This window comes from Castor canadensis, chromosome 10, assembly GCF_047511655.1.
Source record: "Castor canadensis chromosome 10, mCasCan1.hap1v2, whole genome shotgun sequence".
Taxonomy (NCBI): domain Eukaryota; kingdom Metazoa; phylum Chordata; class Mammalia; order Rodentia; family Castoridae; genus Castor; species Castor canadensis.
In genome coordinates, this window is record NC_133395.1 from 145,171,498 (window position 1) to 145,195,366 (window position 23,869).

The 23,869-nt window shown below is 48.3% G+C and overlaps 1 protein-coding gene and 1 long non-coding RNA gene across 3 annotated transcripts in view; one reads left to right on the forward strand and one right to left on the reverse strand.

The window, feature by feature from the left end:
* Positions 1–250: 250 nt before the first annotated feature.
* Positions 251–1,948, reverse strand: LOC141411551 (uncharacterized). The gene is made up of 2 exons (XR_012436400.1): positions 1,833–1,948; positions 251–1,256 (listed from the first exon to the last, which is right to left on the reverse strand). It is a non-coding gene; the product is annotated as an uncharacterized lncRNA (long non-coding RNA).
* A 23-nt stretch (positions 1,949–1,971) lies between these two features.
* Aldh1l1 (aldehyde dehydrogenase 1 family member L1) overlaps positions 1,972–23,869 on the forward strand; it is a 59,635-nt gene continuing 37,737 nt past the window's right edge. The window contains exons 1-8 of one of the 2 annotated variants that reach the window (XM_074044529.1): positions 1,972–2,095; positions 2,180–2,411; positions 15,660–15,810; positions 17,899–18,133; positions 18,979–19,144; positions 20,367–20,468; positions 21,159–21,248; positions 22,168–22,305. In XM_074044529.1, coding sequence (XP_073900630.1) covers positions 2,067–2,095; positions 2,180–2,411; positions 15,660–15,810; positions 17,899–18,133; positions 18,979–19,144; positions 20,367–20,468; positions 21,159–21,248; positions 22,168–22,305 — 1,143 coding nt within the window. In that variant the 5' untranslated portion in view covers positions 1,972–2,066. Of the gene's footprint in view, positions 2,096–2,179; positions 2,412–2,901; positions 3,044–15,659; positions 15,811–17,898; positions 18,134–18,978; positions 19,145–20,366; positions 20,469–21,158; positions 21,249–22,167; positions 22,306–23,869 lie in introns of those variants that run through there. The other variant, XM_074044530.1, reaches the window with a different exon arrangement.

Below are 23,869 nucleotides of genomic sequence, written 5' to 3' on the forward strand. Positions count from 1 at the left end.
TTTTCTTGCCTGTTTCCTGCTAGTAGAATTTGGGGAGTCCAGAGGTCCCTTTTCATTTTGTACTATCTCTGACCCTTTCAGTCCAAGCTGGCACTTCTTGCCAATATAATTCTTTTAAAAACTTAGTGTCTTCTATGAATCTCATTGAGGTTCCCGCCTTTGGAGAACTACCAAACCCACAAATCTCTTTGAGAGAAACCTTTTTCTCTCTTGGGCTTCTGCAGAGACTGCTGATAAAGGCGATTAAGACGTGTGTGTGTGTGTGTGTGTGTGTGTGTATGTGTGTGTGTGTGTGTGTGTGTGTGTGTGCGCGTGCATGTGTTGCTGGGGATCCTGCATGCTAGGCAAGCCCTCTACCCTGAGCCACTCTGTAGCCCAGCTTTAAGCTTAAGAGCCCTGTTATTTAACTGAGTGCCTTTTGATCTTTTCTAGGACGTACAGGATTTTACACCCACATCCTTGGCTTCATCTTTAGATTCTTTTCCTGGTATGGGTCTGCATTTGATCTTTTCCCCAAAGCTGTTCATTTTATCATCATTTGACATCTGCAGAAGCTAGGAATTTTCAAAACCAGCGAGTTCTGATTCATTTTTATTTAACTGTTTCTTTTGGCTTATCACTGTTTTCTCACGTTGTGGTGTAAGCAGCAAGAAGCAGCCAGGAGGTACCCTCACCCAGCTGCTTGGAAATCTCCTTAGGCAGATCACCAGTTCACTTGGTGTATCTTCTACCTTCCACATCTGCCTTCCACCCCCCTCCTCTCCTGCTCCATTCCTCTCTGACTTACTGAGTGGGATATCCAGCCACCACGTAGCTGCTTCAGCAGTTCCTGACTCCCATCCTGCCTTTTCTATTCTAGCATCCAGTGGACCACACCATTTCCCTCTCCTCTCCCAGGGCAATCAGGCACTTAGCCTACAAATTTTACTAAGCACCTTCTGCACACAAGGCACTACATACACTCAGTGTCAGGGATTTCCCAGGAGGCCCTCCTGCTCCAGAGTAAGTCAAGTAATTCCAGAAGCTGTGATAAAGCTGTAATTGAGGGGAGTTCATAAAGGAAAATGAGCCATCTCTTTGCAATCATATAGCAGAGGGAGCTGTCCCCAAGGGACTACACTAGGGAAGGCTTTCCTGAAGATAAGGTGTTGCAGAGTAGCTTTCCGAAGTATGAGCAAGATAAGCAGCCCAGACAAGTTAAGTCAAGATCAGTGTCTATGAGGGAGGTTGGAACTGAGAGAGCGGGGAAACAGTACCTGAAAACAGGGCAGACAGAAGTCATGTTAGCATGTGGGCAAAATATGTGCATTAAGTCATTCAGCAAGCATTTGCGGAGCAAGTGCTATGTTCCATAACTGGGTATTAGGGACACAACACCAAACATGAGCTTCCTGCCCTCAAAGAGCTTCTGGTCAGATGGGAGAAACAGACAAATAAAGGGACAGGGAGTGTCAGGTTTATAATACACGCTGTGAGGGAAGTAACATGGTGACGTGACAGGGTGCTGTGAGCCACCTTCTTAGGTTGTGGACCTGGAAGAGCTTTCTGAGGCTCTGCAGCACCTGTCTGAGATTCACTAGCTGTACAGGAGCTGCCCTGTGAGGGAGGGAGAGAGGGAGCCTTGCTATGTTAGTACCCCAGCACAAAGCTGTGGCTAGAGCAAGCTTGGTGGCTGAGGAGAGGGCCAGGGGGCTGGAGCTTGGGTAGAGAGAGAGGCCCCAGACGACAGGAGACCTGGAAAGGCATTCCCAGTGACAGGAGTCACCAGGAGAAAGGGTTCCGTCTGGAAGCAGCATGTGGTGTTATTCTCCGTGCTCTTTCCCCTTGTTTACCTTGGCCCAGGGATGGACAGTGCCCCTGCTGAACAGGTTCCCTGGGGAGGGGTCAGCAGCACCTGGAGGAGGTGGAAGGGAGAGCAGAGAAGGAGAACCGTCCCAGCTGTGGAGAGGTGGGAAGGACACTGCACAGGCAGAAACCCCAGGACACACAGCTGCTGTTCTGGGACCCTGGCTCCCAGGTGGCTGCAGGCTCACAGCTCGCCTCTGCCTGAGCTCACAGCTCACAGCATGTCCTTTTGCATATCATTCCAGAGCTGGTGAGTGAACTTATCCAGGTTTTCAGAACTATCAGCTCTGCTGGCATTTTGAGACTTGTTAAAACTCTGTCTTCTTCCCCGAAGTCTCCATGAATGCAGGGGCACACAGGGAGAGCCACGTGCAGCCTTGGACACGCAGCCAGGGCCTGCCTCCCCACTCCCACCCAGCGCGTGTCTCCACCGCCCCGCGCCCCTCCCCTCGGACTGGAGGGGGCGGGTCCCACCTCCCCGCCTTCCCGCAGCCCCGACCCGCGTGCGCCATCCCTGGACCGCGGCTCGCAGAGGTCGGATCCTGCTCTCCTGCTGCGCCCGCGAGGTGAGTCGCCCGTGGGAGGGCGGCTGCCCAGCTCCGCTCCGGGACTCCTGGCGGGGCGGGGGCGGGTCCACGGGCCTTGCAGCAGGGACTCTGCACTTACAATCCAGCTCCAGGGGTCATCAGGTTATCCGATCGGGACGCCAAAGTGGGGTCCCCGCGAGGATCGGGCCGGGCAGTCCTATGGCGTGCGCGTTGGTGACCTGGCTTACGAAAGGGAAAGCGAAGGCTTGGCAAGAGAGAGGGACTTACGGAAGGGGACGCAGACGGTCTGGGCGGGAGGGACAACCTGTCCCCGAGACTGCTGGCCCACTTCCCAAGCCCCTCACCCGATTCGCGGGGCTGTGAAAGGTCTCCCCTGATTGGCCAAACCTGGGGGGACCTGGCACGAGGGCCTCCTGTGATTGGAGGAGTCCTTCGGAGCCGCCTCACCTGGCGGGCGTGGGAGCCCCCCACCCCTGCTCACGTGTGGGAGCAGGGCCGACCCGCTACGGCACCCCGGGCTAGCGCGGCCCCTCACCTGACACCTGCACCGCGTGCGGACAGAGACGCGACTCCCCGAGTACTGCCCGGCTAAGAGCAGGGCTCGCGTCAGCTGACTTTCCTCCCGCCTCCCCCAGTCTCTTTGGCCTCGGGTAAGTTTCTTAAGCTCTGAATGGTGGTTTCTTTGTAAAATCGGGAGAGGTGATAGGAAACAGTGCCTGTCCCCTAAGGCTGCTTGAGAGTTACAGTTGGTCCTAGGAAACCCATGGTGAGTGTTGGCTGAGTTCCTACTAGATCAACGTAGATCAACTATCAGGACAGTGTCGGGGGGAGAGATAGCATTGTGCCATCCCCGACAGAGAACGATGGAGGCGCGGGGATGCTAACACCTTACCAGGGGTGAACTGAAGTCTGCAGGCTCGGGGGGCAAGATCGCTGTACCTTGCCCTGTCGCCTGTGCCCGGCCTGGGGCAGATCATGTCCGAATCCAGGACTCTCTCTGCCAGGGGCCAGCCCAGAAGGGCTGATTGCAGGCGAGGGCTCAGTCTTGGGCCCTCCAGAGGGCAAGTGGAGAAAGGGCACACTTTGTGGCTGCATGCTGGGCCTCTGGGATGAGTCTTGCCCACTGCTGCATCCCTGCCAGGGCCCAAGAGCTCCGCAGAACAGATGTCCCCAGCTGCTGTTCTGCAGCCCAGGCTTCAGCTGAGGGCAGGGTCCAGAAAGTGAGTTCTGGGGCGACAGGCCTGGGCTGGGTGTTTGGGGCAGGAGGCCCATGAAGCCCTGGCGGTCCTCCGGGACCCCCAAAAACCACCAGAGGAAAGGACACAGCACTGCCTCACACAGCACTGCCTCACACAGGAAGCCAGACTGGAGGCTGCCCTCACTGCCCACATGGGACTCAGTAGGCACTGCCCTTGGCTTATCAGATCAGACAACTGTTGTTTTGGGGGCCAAAAGCCAACTTTGGCTGAGGCCCCTCCCACCACTTCTTCCCTTGCCAAGCTCAGAGTTCCTGGACTGTGTGACAACAGCCAACCCATGGCTACCCTAACTCTGCCACTCTGCCTCTCTGCAGTCTTTTTCTTTTTTCTTTCTTTTTTTTTTTTTTTTTGGCACTCCTTTATTCTTTCCACAAATAATAGATGTCCCTATAGGAAAAAAACAAAAAAAAAGCTGGGTGTGATGGTGCACACATGCAATCCCAGCACTCAGGAGGCTGAGGCAGGAGGATCACAAGTTTGAGATGCTGTCTCAAAAGAAAAAAAAAATACATACACACACATCTATATAAACATTTTAGTAAGAAAAAAATTACAGTCACCAGAAAACCCTAAAACCGCAAAGCCTCTACCCAGTGTAGTGTAACTCTTTCCAGCCTTTAACACTTCAAATACACACACACACACACACACACACACACACACACACACACACAAATGCCTTTCAAAACTGGAGTGGTTTGGTACCTAATGCAGAGTTTTGGCTTGTATATTCTGAGAAAGAAACAAGAGTATATTGCAGTTTCTTAACTGCACAGCCTATGTGATGCGACTGTACCATACGTAAAGATGTATGTGTCTTTATTTGCATATCCACACATAATTTAGAAGTGAATTACTGGGCCAGAAGAAATGAACCGTTTTTAGGATTTTTATATTTCTTGCCAACTTTTCCTCCAGAGAGTTTACACCAATTTACTTAATACATTTCGCACAACCTAGCAAACATTGGATCTGCCCATGTTTCAGTGTCTGCCAGCTTTATAGGAAAAACATAGGACTTGTTTTATCTTGCATCTCATTCATTACCTATGATTTGAACATGTTTTCATCTCTTCACAGTAAGTTTTTTCCTTTTGGCAAATTGCTTCAGAGACATAAAATCTTCATGTATAAAAATTTATCACACTTATCACATATTTCAATTTCCATTTCACCTTCAGTGTCAGACCTGTAAAGCCCACTCTTTACTAACATTTTCTGATATTGGAATGTTCCCTACTTGTATTCGATTTTAGAATACTTATTTTTCAATCCAGTTGAGCAGTTTTTGGAGTAAGAAATATACCAAAGAGCTAGATCTATTTCTTTAAAAATAGACCGTTTTTAGAGTCATTTTAGATTTACAGAAAATTGAAAGCAGAGGACAAAGAGTGCCGTATGTCCAGTCTGTCCCCCCAACTCCTAGCATCTTGCATTAGTGTGGTACACTTGCTCTATTTGGATGCACCGATATCAATACAATCTATTCACCAAAGTCCATATTTCACGTAAGGGTTTGCCCTTCATATTGTACATTATACAGGTTTTGGCAAATGTATAAAGATGTATGTGCACCCTTAGAATATCATGGAGGAGAATGTCACTGTCCTAAAAACCCTCTGTACTCCACCTGTTCGTCCTCCCCCTCCCTGCCACAGTCTTTTCAGCTCAGTGTCTCTCACTTAGCAATTTCCATTTCAGCTCTCTCCATGTCTTTTCCTGGCTTAGCAGCCCATTTCCTTTCTGTGCTGAGTTATTTATTCCATTGTGTGAATTCCACTGTTTATTTGTCCATTCACCTACTTGACATCTTGGTTGTTTCCAAGTTTGGTCAACTACAAATAAGCTGCCGTATACATTTGTATGTAGGTTTTTGTGTAGATCTCAGAGTTGTCTGCTTACCTGAGCAAACACCAAGCAGAGTGACTGCTGTCTCCTATGTAAAATTATGTCCAGTGTTGTGTGCTGTCTCCTATGTGAAATTATGTCCAGTGTTGTAACAACCTGTCGACTGCACCACTTTGCAACTCCACCAGCAAGTGCATTCCTGTTTCACACTCTCACCAGCACGCAGTGCCTCCCATATGCTGGGTTTCAGCCATTCTAGTGACACATGCAGTGCTGTCTTCTGCTTCTAAGTTGTGTTTCTCTGATGACACATGATGTGGGGCATCTCTGCTCATCTGTTATTGGGGTTGCTTGGTTTTTTTAATCCTTCAATTTAAAGGAGTGAGTTGTCCTTTCTCAGCTGTATCTTTTACAACTAATTTCTCCCAATCTACGGCTTCTCTTTTTATTCTCTTGACAGTGTCCTTTGTTGGAGAAGCGAATTTTAATTTTAGTGAAGTCTAGATTATCAAGCTCTCTCGTGAAACCTTTGGTGGTATATTTAAAAAGTCATTGCAAAACCCCAGGTCATTTAGATTCCTCCTTTATCTTTGAGTAGCTTTATAGGTTTTTAATTTTATTTTACCTGTAGTTCTGCGATTCGTTCTGACTTAGTGATGTTTTTGACATGTGAATGTCGGGCTGTCCCTACACCATGTGTTGAAAGGCTGTGTTTTCTCCATTGTATTGCCTTGCTTGCTCGTCAAAGATCAGCTGACAACAAATGCTAGCTAATTTTTTAGGTGTCTTACCTATCCTCACCCCTCCCTTTGTGTGCTCTCGCTTTTATCATGTGCTTATAGTCCAATCCCCTTGTTGTGTTTGCCCTTGATCTAATGTCCGCATATGAGGGAGAACATACGATTTTTGGTCTTTTGGGCCAGGCTAACCTCACTCAGAATGATGTTCTCCAACTCCATCCATTTACCAGCGAATGATAACATTTCGTTCTTCTTCATGGCTGCATAAAATTCCATTGTGTATAGATACCACATTTTCTTAATCCATTCGTCAGTGGTGGGGCATCTTGGCTGTTTCCATAACTTGGCTCTGCCCTTAACGCAGAGAAGCTAAAGCAGATACCTTAAAAGCAACTGAGGCCAATAGGAAAAGGGGACCAGGAACTAGAGAAAAGGTTAGATCAAAAAGAATTAACCTAGAAGGTAACACCCACGCCCAGGAAATCAATGTGAGTCAATGCCCTGTATAGCTATCCTTATCTCAACCAGCAAAAACCCTTGTTCCTTCCTATTATTGCTTATACTCTCTCTACAACAAAATTAGAAATAAGGGCAAAATAGTTTCTGCTGGGTATTGAGGGGGTGGGGGGGAGAGGGAGGGGCGGAGTGGGTGGTAAGGGAGGGGGTGGGGGCAGGGGGGAGAAATGACCCAAGCCTTGTATGCACATATGAATAAGAAAACAATTTTAAAAAATAAAATAAACTTGACCTTCCATTAAAAAAAATCAGCTGACTGTATTTATGCAGCTCTGTTTCTGAGCTCTCCACTGTGCTCCCATGCTTTGTCTATTCTTTCCCCAAGTCATGCTGTCTTGATTGTTGTACGTTTACAGCGACGTCTTGAAGTCAAGCAGTGTCATTACTCTCATTTCGTTCGTCCTAGTATGTCGGCTAGTCTGGATTTTGGGTTTTTTTTCTTTTCTTTTGTTTTTGTTGGCCTCACCATATAAAGTTTAGAGTCAATTTGTTCATAGTCACAACATAGCTTGCTGGGGTTTTGACTGGGGCGGCACTGAATATATGGATCCAGTGCTCCTCCTGTTTTTTCTTGGTTGAGATGGGGTGTTGAGAACTTTTTTCCTAGGCTGGCCTTGAACCAGGATCCTCCCAATCTTTGCCTACTGAGTAGCTGGGATTACAAGTGTGAGCCACTGCTACTATGCCGGACTTCCCCCATTCCTTTGACTTTTTTTCCCCTAGAGACTCTTTAAATAGAGTCTGATTTACAAATATTTTATCTGTAGTTCCCTTTAATACAGGAGCCCTACTTATGTGGTGGTAAGGTGTGATTACAAGTGTAGGGGAATGAGGGAGTCTGTGCTCCAGTGAATAGGTCCAGGCCTTTTAATGAGCTGTGCCCTGGGCAGTGACTTTCACAAGTGCTTCTAGAGGGGCTGCAGTTGGGTTTTCCACTCCTAACCCAGGTTGGTTAGACCCTGGTAAGAGCCTAGTCAGTTGGGCTCTGGTGCAATAGTTTCCATTGAGAGCAGGTCTTACAAGATAGAAATTCTTGTGTACTGGGTATGTTTTTAAATGGCTGCTTTTCTCTCCCCCTGTCAGAAGCACAAGGGAATTCTCTCCAGTCTCACTGTGAGGCCCCGTTAGGACTCTTGAAAGAATGCCTACAGATGTGCCTGTGGCCCCCAAGCACAATAGGGGGCTGGGGGGGGGGGAACACACACTTTATTCCTCAACCTTTTCCACACTGAGCCTTCTTGGTACTGCCTCTTGTGGAGGTTTCTGGTCTAGAAACTGTGATTCTCTGTATCTGCCTGTTTGCATCTCCAGAGTTAGGGCAGCAGCTTGCCCTGTGATCTTAATTGTCTATGCAGATAAGCAGAGTTGTTGGTTTTTGGTTTGTTCAGCTTTTCTCTTGTGTTGACGAGGACAATTTCCAGCCTTCTTCTGGATGGGAACCACAAGTTCTTTCCATTTTTAATTTTTGTTTTTCTGGAAGTAGTTAGCCAGTTTCCAGTACACTGAATAATCTGCCCTTCTCTCTGATCTGAAAGGCAAACATTATCATATGAAATGGCCCTTTATTTCACTGTCTTTTTCTCTTTATTGTGTATGAACACACATTCTTCCACAGGCCCTCCGTTTCCATTGGGAATTTTTCCAGGAACCTTTAGTTGCTTGGGTCCCTTCTAAAAAACGGTGTAGAATTTGCCTAGGACCTGTGCAATCCTCCTGTATGCTATTAAGCTTCTCTAGATTGCTTGTAATACTCATGCAGTGTGAGTGCTAGGTGAATAGCTTTGTACTGAATTGTTTAGGGAATAACAACAATAAAAGGTTTGTAAACATTCAGTGCAGATGTAACTTTTTTCAGTATTTTTGATCTGCAGTTGGTTGCATCCACAGATGTGACACCAGTGGATACAGAGTGCCAACTGTCTTTGTAGTTAAGATATTGCCAGTCTTTCTTATGTTTATCTATGCAAAGGTCCTAAACAGAATGTTGACTAATGAAATCTAGCTCTGTCTTAAAAATGAACCTGGACTTAGTAAGGTTTTGTTTTTTGTTTTTTTTTTTTTCATTCTGAGAAGGCAAGCATAGCTCAACACAGAGTAGCTATTCATGAAACTTACTAAATTAACAGCTGTCTTTCAATATGTGCTAAAAATGCTTGATGAAATTCAACAATAAGTTCATAGCAAACCAAGAACAGGAGGAAGCTTTCTTAGCTTGACAGCCCTGCAGTTATATACCAGAAAATTCCTGCAAGGCTTACCAGCCCAGAACAAGCTACACCAAGTGCTTGAGGAAAAAATCAGTCAACAAAAATGAACAGCTACCAGCCTTGTACTGGGTGACTTTTACTTCTTTTACTCGCTTCTTACATTTCTTGACACTTCAAAAGAAAGATATAAGGAATCTGAATTTAGAATAAGGAGGATCAATCTACATGTGGAACTAGATGCACTGCAACCAGAAAGCACATTTCTACCCAAGCATCCTTGGATCATTTGCAGAACTGACCAAGGTGGTAAGGCACAATTCATGGAAGGAGAAGGACTCAGGGTTGTGTCATCATCACCAACCCTTTGCTTTCCCTTGGTGGTTTGGGAGATATCTGGTCTTTGAAAGATTTCCTTGGGTGCTGTTGTTTACTCCTGTTGAGGCTAGCAGTGTCATTTCTGGCGCTGGTGACTCCACATCAGTTTCTTCATAGTGGAACTCTCCCACTGCCTGCCTATGGAAGTGATCTCAATTTCTATAATGTGACTCCATGGACTAATCCTAAAACCTCCGCAGATTTAAAAAGTTCTTAAGAGTCAGTGCACTTTCATGCTGTTTATTTTACTCTATTGGGATAGTGCTTCTGTGTACTGAGGCAAGCTTACCATGTTAGAGAAAGACCAGGTCTTCACTTGATGTGGACATCTGCATTCCCCAGCCCCCAGCTGACTGTCTCTGGCAGAAGGCAGCAAGATGGCTAAAAGTGGTCATGGATGGGCCCTGGTTCTGCTTTCTAGCCCTCCCCTGTGCACTGTCACCTCTGTCCTCACCCTCCTGATGAAAGGCACAGCCAGCTCTGAGGTGCCCAGGCTCTGCTCTCTTCCCCTGTCCATGATGACAGGCACACCCAGCTCTGAGGCTCTATGAGGACTGAGCTTTTCTTCTTCAGGTAGGCTAATGTGTTGCCCTGATCGTGGGACATTTTTGCTGGCAGGTTCTGTCCAGGCCTTTAGTGTGCTGGTGTTTTTGTGACCAGGTACCATTGTTCTATATTTTCCTACCTGACTGCTATTTTCCATGGGAGCATAAAAAAATTGAAATGTCTTCTGAACCCATACCTCTGTTGAGAGTGAGAAGATGAGGGCCAGACCTGCAGTGCTTCTCAATTCTGCCCCACTTCACTCAGGTACTGAGCCTGCCCAGGATGCTGACCATGCTCACAGTGACAGCTCTCGCTCGCAGGAGGCCTACCTCTCAGGTGCAGTAAATGGTGCTTTATGGCATGACAGTCAGGGGCAGCCTCTTACCACAGTTGCCTAGGCTTGCCCTGATGCCCACTTGCAGGTCTCTGTCCCCCAGGGGTGTTAGAGGACATGATGAGAGTAGATCCACAGTAGGAAGATTGGCCCATGGCTGGAGCTCAGCCTGTCCTTGCTCATCTGTCCCAGGTCTCAACAACTCAACCCAGGGCATCTTCCTCCCCATCAGCTAACAGCACAGCAGGACAAGTGGTGAGGGCAGGGGTCAGTGGAGTGGAGTGGAGTGGGCTGAGACCTGTGCTAACTTTAATACAAAGACAGTGCCACCTGTCAAAGCTGTCCCATATGTATGATTTCAGAGTTTCCTTTTTATTTGGATGGTTCATGAATGAACTAAAAAAAAAACAGTCGTGTGTCTCAAGTGGTAAAGCACTTGAAGACTCTGAGTTCAAGCCTGTGTACCACCAAAACAAAAAACAAAACAACAAAAAACCCAATAATGTGACTGGCTATTTAATCCATAATTTCAGAGTGTCCAAGGTTTTCTTTTAGATAGGTATATTCAGTGGATAGGATAGAGTAATGTAAAGGCAGGTGAGCACTTCCACTTTGAACAGTTAGAAAAGTTGGACGAACCTCTCTGTGTGTGCCTGAATGTGTGCACATGTGTATGTATATTTAAAGGCATTAGAGGCCTTCAGAAGCAAGACAGACTAGAGGGAGGAGAATTCCTGTGAAAGAAGACCTCTTGGAGGTGAAGTGAGGATCTTTGGCCCTCTTTTCTTGGAGGACACTTACTAACAAGAATGGGACATGGTCTGAGGATTGACTTGGTTCAGCAAGGCTACTGTTGGGGACAGGGAGACAGCAAAGGTTGCAGTGATCACACGGGAATGGAACAGAGTCTTGAAGGGCCTTACACACTTAACTACTTCTCCCCAAAACCCTCTGAAAGGCAGAGTAGTAACCCCTACTGTACCTCAAAGGTAAAGTGACAAACACTTGTCTGGTTCTAAATTTAGAAATCAGCCATAGATTCAAGCAGTCAGGAAACATTAAGCAAGATAAATCCCAACAAAAACACCAACCCTGAAAAGGACATGTGTTGTGTGGGAAAAAAATTATAGACCAATCTTTCTCCTAAGTATAGATAAAAGAAAAAAAAATTAAAATACTACATTTTCACATCCAGAGATACATATAAAAGAGCAATGCATTGGGGTCAAGTGAGATTAATTCCGGGAACGCAAGGTGTGGGTTAGCATGTGAAAAGCAACCATTGTGATTCACTACAGTAAGATAAAAAAGGTTGAAAATCCCATGCGATGGGGAAAGAACACTTGATAAAAGTCAGCTCTTCTTCATGATAAGCAAGCCAGGAGCAGACAACAGCTTTCACCCTATGTTCATCTGTCTACCAAAAACATGGACAAATATTGAACAGTTTCCTCCGGAGGCTGGGAGTGAGACAGGGACTTCCATCACCACCTGCTCAGGATTGCCGAGGACCCGCTAGCCAGGGAAAGGAAGGCTCAGGGCTAGGAAGAAACCAACTACCAATATAAGTTGGCTGTACACAATATAAAATCACAAAGAATTGGCAGAGCATAAGAATTTATATGCAAATTAATTAAGTCACTGGTTAGCACAAGGTCAAAATGCAAAATTATTTGTACTTCTATATGCTAGCAACAAAAATACAACTCAATGTTTTAAAAACTAGTGTCCAGTGGTAAAGCCTGTGCTTAGCATGTGTGAGCCCTTGAGTTCAGTCCCCAGCACTAAAAAGAAAAGACCTGAATATACATTTCTCCAAAGAAGACAAACAAATGTCAAAAAGCACATGAGCAGATCATCAGCCTAGTCAGTGGGAAAATGCAAGCTAAAACCACAGTGAAATACCACTTCACACATGCTAAGCAGGTTGACTGTAATAATAATCATTTTTAAAAAGTAGGGGAAAGGAGTGCAGAGGGAATGTTGCTCGTAGGGATGTTAAATGGTGCAGCGCTGTAGAAGACAATTTGATGGTTCCCCAAAAAGATGAAGATAGAAATACCATGTTACCCAGAAATTCTACTACTAGGTTTGTACTAAAAAGAATTGAAAGCAGAGACTCAGACAGATACCCATATCCCAGTGTCTCTTTAAAGCCTTATTCACAATGACCAAAAGGTGGGAAAAGCCCATCAACAGATGAGTGGATGTACACACACACACATACATGTACAGCCATGATGGAATATACATCTATAAAAGAATGAGGTAAAGAGAAATGAAGTGAGCAGAGAAGGGTGGTACGCTTGTAATCCCAGCATTTTGGAGGCTGAGGCAGGAGGATGGTAAGTTCAAGGCTAGCCTGGGGTACACAGTGAGACCCTCTGTCAAAAAAACAAAAAAGCTACAACACAGTTGAACCTCAAAAACATGCCAAGTGAATAAGCTAGATACAAAAGGACAAGTACTATGTGATTCCACTTAACACAAGGAAGAAAACAGACAGATTTATAGAACCAGGAAGTAGAGCAGAGGTTGCGGGGTAGGTAGTGGTGAGGACGGGAGTTGCTGCTTGATGAGCAGAGTTTCTGTTTGAGGTCATGAAGAAGCTTTGGAAATAGATAGTGATGTTTGCACACACTGAGGCTATAGAAAATGCCACTGACCTGTACCCTTAAAAATGGTTCACTACAAAAAAATCAAAAAGCTATAGTAAATGCAAAGATAGCTAAACTTGCCAAAGAGAGAGAGCACAGGTCCAGAGATCAATTTGCTCATATGTGGACCTCTTCAGTAGGAAGGAAGTTCTCAGTAACCAGTGCTGGGTTAATTCCACATCAGCATGCATATGTGATCTGTTATCAAGTGCGGTCAAAAATCAATCAACCAATCAAAAGAAATTTCAAAAACAAAAATTTAAGTTCCTGCACACCCATTATGCAGCTCAGTGGATGGGGAGAGGCCCTGCGTCTGTCCCGCGTTGTTGTCAAGCTGTGTTTGAGTTGTGTGATCTGCCCTTCATTTGTGAAAACATTCCTGCCCCAAAGTAAGGAAAAAGTTATGGTAATCCTCCTTAGCCAAAAAAGGCACAAAATGTTCTTAATTTAAGTGATAAAGTAAAATTTTTAGATATGTTGAAAGGTAGCATGTCTTTAGCAGAAGTCGGCCAGTGTCATGGGAAAATGAATCCAGCACCCAGTAGTGCAGCACTGAACCCTACGCATCCTCAGCATAGGACATGATTTTTCCTCCACGGCTGTCTCCTTGCAACCATAGACTGTGGATACCAAGGGCCGGTGTGTTTCTGGACTTCACCTCACACGGTGCACAAAATTAGCTTCTGGAGGATGGCAGATCTAAATGTGGAGGCCTCAAAGATCTTAGAGGACAAGGAGAATGCCTTCATGAACTTGGAGTCTACAGATTTCTTGCGTAGACACCCTAAGAGGAAAGTTTTGATAAAATGTACTAAATTAAGTTTGAGAACTTTTCATCGAAAGACGTTATGAGCATCCCTGCACGCTCAGTTGGATCTGATGGTCTTTATACATCACAGGTTCAGTAGACAGCAGTGCCTCCTGGGTGGAGAATTTAGTGTTATAATGAGCAAAGTTTACTCTATGTCACTTAAAAGAATGAGCCAGGTCATTTAAAGCTACAGCAGCCTCCCCTTTTTAACCCACCTCCAAAGCAAGCATAGGCGATCGTGAGAACTGAACTGGTTAGAGGCCAGCCCGCTGCTATTGCTGCAGAATTGCTGGCTGGCTGGCTGGCTGGCTGGCTGGCTAGCTAGCCAGTGGGGAGAAATCCCCACCTCTCTCTTCCATGTTGATGGCTGTGTGAGAGCAGAGGCAAGGCAGTTCCCACAGAAGGGTGTCCAGTGGGCCAGTAGACATAGGATAAGGTGTTCAAATCTGTTAGTCACTGAAGAAGTGCAATTAAACCCCAATGAAATAATTCTTTCATGGTAGGAACATAGCTAAACAGGAATAGACATAAGACCAGGATGCCGAGCACAGGAAAGGGGAAATTGATACCACCACTTTGGAACAATGGAAGAATCTGCTAAAGCTGGACATTTTTGTACTTGTGACCTAAGAATTCCACTCCTCTAAATCCATACCTGATAGAGAGGTGCACACACATGTGGTGAGAACCATAAGCAAGAATCCGGATAGCCACCTCTTTGTAATAGCCTCAACTTGAAAACCACCTGAAGGCCTGCTGGCCGTGGAATCAATGAATTATTATTTTTTTTTAATAAACAGGATCTCAACTCTGTTGCTCAGGCTGTCCTAGAACTCCTGGGCTCAAGCCATCCTTCTGTCGCAGCCCCTGGGGTAACTGGGACTCCAGGGGGCTATAACAGTGGAATGGATAAGTGAATCCTGGTGCATTCACACGATGACATACGACACAGCAGTGAGAAAGAACACGGAACAACTGGATGCGATCACAGGGAAAGACCCTCCAGACATTGCTCTGTGTGATCGCGCTGTGTGAAAGGAGGAAATCTAGTGGAATACACGCAGAGGCAGTGGTGTTCTCTGCTGTGGGAAGACTGGATGTGCTAGTGAGATGTAGTGACTGGAAGAGTCTCAGGGGGCTTCTGGAGTTTTCCTCATCTGGGTGCTCATTACAGCAGCATGTTGTTTCTGGAAAATCACTGAGCACTTTATGTACATTTTCTGTGTGTATGCTGTATTTGCTGCTTCAGTAGTTTTCCCCCAAGCCATATATATTTTGGTAAATGGACAATTTAAAGAAATGTATGAAGTGAACAATGCGTTAGGTTTTACAAATATGAGCACAGTGAACAAATGGCTAAACTCAGGGGAAATTTGCGTCATCTGGTTACGCTTCATTCCATAGCCCCTTCTCCACCTCGCCTATCCCAGTGGCACCCCAACCCCTTCCCATCCCACCTTCAGCCCAGGCACCCTTTGTGGAGGGTGAGGTGGGCAGTCCCTTGGGCTGAGGCTCCCTCTTTCCTCTCTTGTGGTTCTCAGGCTCAGGGAATAAGCCTAAATTGTAGACTGCAAGCTATTCAAGGATTGTGACATCTTTCCCATTAACAAGTGAGGAAGCTGAGGCTTGATGTGACCTGACCAAGGTCACAGAAATGTGTCTAATACATCTCACAGGACTTTCACCCAGTGTTCCATACCGATTTGGAGGGATTCAATATGGGATCCCAAAGGCTATAATCTATCTGATTCACCACTGTGGCATCCACCCCTACGGACCCTTTGGGTGACAATGTGCACACTTCCTCTGGCCCCTTGCGCACTGGCAGTGTCCCTGTGGTGGCCTTCTGCCCATGGAGTTCTAGAAGCATCTGAGGCAGAGCAGGCCAGGTGTGGTGAGCTTCCTCCACTTGAACCGGGCCGCTTTCCACCAGCCAGAGAGCCTATCTAACCTGCAGCCTGTTCCTTCACCAGGTGCCTTTGACCTGCTCTGCTGCCATGAAGATTGCAGTGATTGGGCAGAGCTTATTTGGCCAGGAAGTTTACTGCCACCTGAGGAAGGAGGGTCACGAGGTGGTGGGTGTGTTCACCGTCCCAGACAAGGATGGGAAGGCGGACCCTCTGGGTGAGTGAGTGGCCCAGGACAGGGAGGGGGTGCAGGGCAGCCTGCCAGTCCAGGCAGAGGGGCAGCAGTGGGCAGGTGGATGAAGTCTTTGGGGCCTTGTGGTGGGGCTCTGGCTAGGAGACAGCCATTTACCCTCACCCTGAATCTGCTCTAGTGCCAACTGCTGTCAGGCTTTTCTGGAATGAAGTCGTCATCCTCTCCCCTCCTGACTGTGGGATGGGGTCTGTGTCCTCATGTGGAAATATCCCATATGACCAATCCCTGAGCAACTATTAAAGACCCAAACTGCTGAGCCCACCCATGCCATAGAATGGGTAAACAATGAGAAGTGCACTTCTCAGTTCTTTTGTGTGTGTGTGTGTGTGTGTGTGGTTCTGGGGTTTGAACTCAAGGCTTTGTGCTTGCTTGGCAGGTGCTCTACCACTTGAGCCATACTCCCAGCTCAGATGTTCACTTTAACAAGTTCCTGGGCAATGCCAGCGTCCCTGGCTCTAGGAGAAGCAGAATTTAAGAATTCCCAGCCTGACCTTTGTGTAGGAGCCTCCGTGTGGACAAGTAGACCTTCCAGGGACACTCACTGCTCCTTTTCAGACTGTGGGTCAGGGCTTAAGAAGGGGAGACTGGGATCAGGAAAGAGGGCTGAGGGGATGGCTAGGCACAGAAAGGTGATTTATAATGAATAGTGAGCCTCCCCAGACTGCACTGCCACGGCCTGACCCCTGGACTCCACTCTAACCCTGCTGATGCCAGCAAGGGCCCTCAGTCTTGCACCTGACCCCAGCCTAAGCCCAGCATGTATTCACTAGATAAACCACCAGCTGCCAATCCTAGACCCAAACTCAGCCTGGCTAGGACTACTACTTGACCTTGACTTCTGGTGTCCTGAGAAAGCATTTCATTGACCACAGTGGAATTACTTTTTAAAGTACTGTCCAGTCTGCTTACATCACATGACATTCTCCCTCACATCCACTGGACACCAGGGCACAGTGACAGGGAGAGCAGTCAGACCAGTCAGGGGACAAATGTCACACCCGATGTTCTCACTGAGAACTAAATACAAAGAAGTGTTTATTAGGTATTGGAAAATGAAAGGCCAGAGAGAGCCTTGAGGTATCTGGCATTAGCTGCTAGAGACAACTGCTACCTCTGATGCTGAGGACAGAAGCACATGGGATGGCAAAACTGGGAAGCTGGAGTGCAATTCAGGCCTGCGGGGACATGCTGCTCACCCCAGGCAGGAGGGGCCCTACAGGCTGGGACTGGACTGCTCAGGTGCAGACACAGTGGAGCATGTGTTGAGGCTAGTTCTGCACATTTTGGGCAAAAGGATAAGCTGCTGCTCTGAGAAGGGACTAGTGCAGCGGGGTGAAGCATCAAGGCTAGTGTGATGGTCAGAGGACAGGAACCCCACAGAAAGAGCCAAGTCCCTTCCCTTCCTTTTCCCCATCCTCCTCCCTCTAGCCCTTAGTTCCCTCTAGTCAGGGCAGGGCCAATAAAGCAGAAATGTAATTCACAAGGTTCTCCATCACAGAGAACTATGGAAGGGCAGAGATGTATCCACTTAGTGCCTGGCATAGCGAGGCTTTGGGAGAGGGTGGGGGAAGAGGATGACCATCAGGGGCTAGGCAGGATCTGGAAGAAGGAGGCACTCAGAGGTTGTGATGCTCAGCAGAAGGCAGTTTAGCCATTTGTTCACTGTGCTCTTATTTGTAAAACCTAGTGTATTGTTCACTTAATACATTTCTTTAAATTGTCCATTTACCAAAATATACATGGTTTGGGGAAAACTACTGAAGCAGTGAATACAGCATTCTCACAGAAAAATGCACGCAAAGTGCTCAGTGACTTTCCAGAAGCAGAACATGCTGCCGTAATGAGCACCCCTGTGAGGAAAACTCTGAAGACTTGCCCTTTGCCAGATGAAGCCTGATGAAGCCTGGCTGGGCGGTGGAGTTGGGGAGGGGAAGGCATAGAGAAGGTCTTGGAGCCACTTTGCTGGGCAGGCAGGGGTGGCAGTGTGTGTGTGTGTGTGTGGCTGATGGGGGCGGGTAGAGAGGGGTTGGTTTCTTACCTACTCTCTCACAGGCCTGGAGGCTGAGAAGGATGGAGTACCTGTGTTCAAGTTCCCCCGGTGGAGGGCAAGAGGACAGGCTCTGCCCGACGTGGTATCCAAATACCAGGCTTTGGGTGCCGAACTGAACGTCCTGCCCTTCTGCAGCCAGTTCATCCCCATGGAGATCATCAATGCCCCCCGACACGGTTCCATCATCTACCACCCATCTCTGCTCCCCAGGCACAGAGGGGCTTCAGCCATCAACTGGTGAGATGGGACAAAAACAGAGGGGCCATCCCAAACACCACTACAGCTGACTGAATTAGCATCTTCCTTCAGCCTGAAGTACCTCCCTGGGGCTGTGGAGTGGTTATCAGGCAGGTGTCTGTCCTGCGCTGCCAGCTGTCATGGTGAAACTGATGGTGGAATATTGAGAGAGTGCTGTGCGGCCTGGGGGGCAGGAGTGAGTGTTCCCAGACTATGCTGGGATAGAGGGCTGAGGCGCTTGTCCTGGGCACCCAGGAGGCTGCAGAGAGAGGAGTATCCACCCAGGACACTGCCCAGAGTCTTGCTCTAACCTCCGCCCACTGCTGTTACCCTCAGCAGCACCCTGCACAGGAAGTGATACAGGTGGAGTGAAAGGTCGCCTAGACAGGACAGCTTGAGGTGATGCGAAGCACAAAGGAGACAGCAAACCCGGCGATATGTCAGGGGGTGGGTGGTCAGAGAAGCGAGACATTTGCACTGAGAAACGAGAGTAGGTCTGTAGTCAGACTTGTCTGGTTGAATCCAGGTTCCCTGATCCTTTGGTGACACCACCTCACTTCTTTGAGCCTCTGTTTCCTAATCTGTAAAATGAGCATACCACTCTTATGTCTGTCAAGAGGATGAAGTTACATAAAGTATCCAGAGATTTTAGTGTGGCATCTGGCACATGACTGGTATTAATAAATGTTTTTCTTCTCTTTCCCCTTCCTGTGGGAGCAGTATCAGTCCTCTCTGAGGGAGAAAGGGACTGCTGGAGTGTGGCAGAGGCCACAGAGCTGCACCCAGGGTACCCTTCTCTGTGACCCTTCCTCTTGGACTCAGGGTTTCACTCTCGTGCCTCCTAGGACCCTCATTCACGGAGATAAGAAAGGAGGCTTTACCATCTTCTGGGCTGATGATGGTCTGGACACTGGGGACCTTTTGCTGCAGAAGGAATGTGAGGTGCTCCCCGATGACACCGTGAGCACCTTGTACAACCGCTTCCTCTTCCCGGAAGGCATCAAAGGGATGGTAAGGGATGGGAGCTGACCACCTGCCTTTTCCCTGACATACTGGTACTACAGGGCCCTTCCATTCCCAGGCACTCTCTGGGCTCTGCCTGCTTTCCCTAGAGCTCCAGCTGGCAGGGGAGGGCAAGGCAAGTGATACTCCAGGACAGGGGCTTCCCAGAAGGGGAGCATTTGACATGACAATGCAAGCATGACAGTTCTGTACAAGCACTCACTGCAATCCAGATGTCAGCTGTCCCCTTGCCCTTGGTCCTGTTGGATGTCGGCTGCCTTTAATTTTAGTTGTGTTAAACTGGATCCCTACTTCCCCCATGGGATGACCTGCTCACAAAAGCAGTGAGCAAAGTTTCCTTGGTGGAGAATTAGCATCAGATACAGACAAGGGCATCATTTGCACATCCCAGAGCAGACAACTCAAGTACCCACTAGAGCTGTGCCATTCAGTACATCAGCTGCTTGACACATACATGTGACTATTTACATTAATTACAATAAATTGTAATTTAAAAATTAAGTTCTGGGGATGCAGCTCAGTAGTAGAACACTTGCCTTGTTTGCTGGAGGCCCTGGGTTTTGTTCCTAGCACTACAAAAAAAAAAAAAGAAGAAGAAAAAAGGAAAAAAATTGAGTGCCTCAGTCTCAGTAACTGCATTTCAAGTCACTGTATTGGACCAGGCAAATATAGAACACATCCATCACTACAGAGCATCCCATCAGGCAGTCCTGCTCCTAAAGAAACTCCTAAAGTTTCTGATACCCCGTTCCTTCCCAGAGTCAGCACCTCTGGGTCTCTTCTCTCAAGCCCTCCCTCACTGTGGGCCCAGACTCTGTGGCTCTCCTCCCTCTTCCCTGAGTCCTTCCCAGCCACCTTCCTCCTTCTTTCCACAGACCTCCAAACTTGTACCTCCAGTCCCAACTCAGGGCTCAGAACCCATTCGCCTTACAAGGCAGAGAAGGTTTTAGACAGCAGCATGAAAACGTGTGTGGATGTTATCCCTGCACAAGGGTGGATAGTTTATCTGAGAGGTCTCAGGAGCGGTGAGATCTGTGTGGGAGCTGGCGGGTTTTGCCCACTGTGCAGAGTGGTTTTGTCACTCTCATTCCACGTGTTTATGACACAGGCCACAGAAATTTCTTGCCTGCCTACTGTGTGCCATACATGGCTGGGCATGGGGTGGAGGGGCTGCTGCTAGGGATGTCAGCCTGCAGAGTCTCCCATACAGGTGCAGGCCGTGAGGCTGATCTCCGAGGGCAAAGCCCCCCGACTCCCTCAGCCTGAGGAAGGAGCCACCTATGAGGGCATTCAGAAGAAGGAAACGGCCAGGGTGAGTCTGGCACCCTGTCTGCATGTAGTTAGGTACAGGTGGTGTTCTGGGGAAGCTGGAGTTTGGCTTGGGTGGTGTAAGTTGTAATTGTTTGAGGCCTAGGCTGGGATTGCAGGACAGAGTGGGCAGGGAGGAGGTGCGAGGCACCTGAAAGTGCAGAGAACAGGGTCCGCTCCAGTTCAGGGTTCATCTCTGGTTTTCTTTAGGAAGAAGGGGAAAGCAATGCCCCCAGGGAGGGAGAAGAGCTGGGGTGGGGTAAAACACCAGCCTGAGTGCTACAAGTCTGCAAGATGAAGGACAGTTAGTTCCTTGAAGCAATAGTGGGCAGGGGAGAATTGGGGTGCTGTGGGCTGTGTTTCTGCTTGGAGATGATGGGGTGCTCTTATGGAGGTCTACATGGGCCCTTGAAGCAAAGAGAAACTGTGTTGGGTCCTGTGGGCTGGGCCTGAGCACTTGTGCTGGGATTCTGTGGGCTTATCCACTTGCCATGAATAGAACAGGTTCTTCCCAAAGATATTCAGCAGGCTGCTCAGCCTGTGAGATAATTACAGGTACACAGAACTAGGGGACCAGTTCAAGGACTCAGAACAATGTCCAAGACAAAGCCCAGGCCTTCTGCCCAGGGGTCATGAAGTTAGGGAGGAGAGACTGGGAAGAAACTAGCTGGGCCACACGTTCTGCTTCCCACAGATTAACTGGGCCCAACCTGCAGAAGCCATTCACAACTGGATCCGTGGAAATGACAAGGTGCCAGGTGCCTGGACAGAGGCCTGTGGACAGGTGTGTTTGCATGTGACTGGAATTCAGCTGGAAGCACCTATGTGCCCTGCTGGCTGTAAAACTGTCAAATATGTTAGAAGCACTTGATAAATAACCACTGCCTTGACCACCCCATCTAAAGACTCCCTGGCCCCCAGTCCTTCCCCAGCAGAAGACTCTGATCACCATCTTGGATTTAAGGTAGATGTCTGCATCACTGGAGGTCTCCAGTCACCCACTACAATTCTTCTGGGGTCCAGCTATATTGGTTGTCAAATATTTCAAGTCTTATCCCAAGCTCTCAGACACCCCAGGCCCAGCTCTGACCCCAACATGGCCCCAGCAGGAAAGGAGAGGAGCATACTGAGGACTAGATTGGGCAGGGATGGGCCAGAAGCTAAAAATGAGGTACCCTGGGGTCGCAGGGCCCCAGCAAGGCATTGAGGGATGCAGGGCAGCCTGTCCTCACCACTCCAAACTGTCCAAACCCCTGACCCCTAGTGACTGCCCAGACCGTGCCCAGAAGTGTTTCCATGTCCTGTACCAACACAAACCACTTTGTATTGTCAAGTGCATCTCCAACCAGTGGCCAGTGCTTGTCAGTGTCCTCAGGGCTGGTGGCCTCCCTCCAGATGTCTTGAGCATTTTCTCCATGTGCCTGTGCACCTAGGGTCTGAGGCTGTGGGTCAGTGCCAAGGGTCTCTGGGGCATATGAGGCTTGAGGTGGCCCTGTCATCAACTTCCAAGGCCACCTCAGCTCCTGCAGATCTTGTTTGTGGCCCTGGAGGCAAGGTCTTAGGGGTCACTTGGCCTTGCATGGCTCTCAGATTGCAGCTGCCGGGGACCTATCTCATCTTCTCAGGCCTGCACAGCTCTGGCTGGGCTGCTGGTCCTGGGGCTCTTCTTACCTTCTGTCCCCTGGTTTTCCTCCCCTCCACAGAAGCTGACATTTTTCAACTCGACACTGAACACTTCAGGCCTGGTGCCTGAGGGAGAAGCTTTGCCCATCCCAGAAGCCCATCGGCCAGGCGTGGTCACCAAAGCAGGTCTCATCCTCTTTGGCAATGATGACAGAATGGTAAGGGCACTGCTGATCATTTCAAAGCCTCAAAGCCACTCATGCTCCTGCCTTGGGGCTTGTGACCCACGGGAAGATCCCAGGGTGCTCGGAAAAAGTGAGACCCATTGGCAAGAAAGCCATACTAGCCCTTGACCACTAGGTCTGAGCAAAGGCTGTCTGAGGTGGGGTCCTATATTCTTCATGACCAGACACCCCATTCAGAGCTAGGTGCCCTTGTGTGGTTATCACACACCCTCGAATCAGGGAGAAGCCCTGAACAAGGATGCCATAGTGACTTGGCTCAGGGAGAGCCGTCCTGGGCAGAAAACAAGCTCTGATTAGTATTAGCAGACTCTGCAAATCATAATAATTTCATATGCACTAAATTTTATCTTCCAAACAACCCTGTGAAATACGTGTTGACCTTGTACTCATTTTACAGAGGAGAAAACTGAAAGGCAGAGATTTGAACAACTTGCTTGAGGTCACTAAAGCTAGTTGGTGGCAGAACTGGGATTCAAACCCTAAAATTCTGGCCCTGAGGGCCCCGATGTGGCCATGACAGTTCACTATTGATACTCCGTTACTTCTTCTCACATTAGACACCAGGGGTAGGAGAGGCAGAGGACAGTCAGGGGTCCCAGCACTATCACAACTTTCTATTGTGATAGTGGCCGTATTGGAGTGCGCAGGGCAGATGAGTGTGGAGGGCTGTACTTGACTCCCTCGTGGTGTCTACCCTGCCACGCTTTGCCGCTGGAGGGTCTAAGGCTGCCATTGGTGCCTGCCATGTACAGTGGTTGTGTGGGTATTCGTGACTGGTAAGTGCCATTTGTGAAGGAGTATCTATGTGATATCAGGTTCCTTAGAATCGGCAACTGAGGTGGGAATCCTCACAAAAGGGATTTATTGTGGGAACACTCAGAAAATCACGTTAGGCCAGCCCCACTGGGGCTCTGCAGGGTGGGTTGTGTTTGCTGACTCTATCTCTCCTACCCCAGCAGCCAAGCGTTGGTCTCCTTGTACCTGGGGCAGTGGGAAGGGCAGTGAAGCACAGTCCTTGGCCTCTCGGCTCAGGGCTCTTGTCTGTCAACAGCAGGCAAGGAGGACAGTGTGGATGGGACACTCACCTCCAGCCCTGGCAGCAGCTGGATGATGGGGTCACTAGCCAGAAGGGAATGAGGGCCACCAGGTGCCACTGCCACAAAGTCTTCAGATACGGCAGAGCATAGGAGCAGCATTGGTGGAGAGCCTTAGATGAAGCACGGCTCAGCTTCTCTTTCTGGGTGTAGCTGGCCTTCAGCTCACAGAAAGTTTTAGAACCTCTTCAAAGACAGGAGAGTGTGAGCCAGGCAGGGCGTCCGGGCCTGCGTCTGTCAGTGCTTGTACAGAGTATGCTTATCGTCCAGAGCCACTCTTATCAAGTGACCATGCCAGTCTGCCAGAGTCCCCCCGAAACACTTTCTTTATCTCATGTGGTTTTTTTTTTCTGAACAACTATTTATGAGCAAGCAGGCGCCAAATAATTCATATGTTACTAAATTCAGAGTCTCTGAGGCAGACAAAAGAATATTCCAGAGCC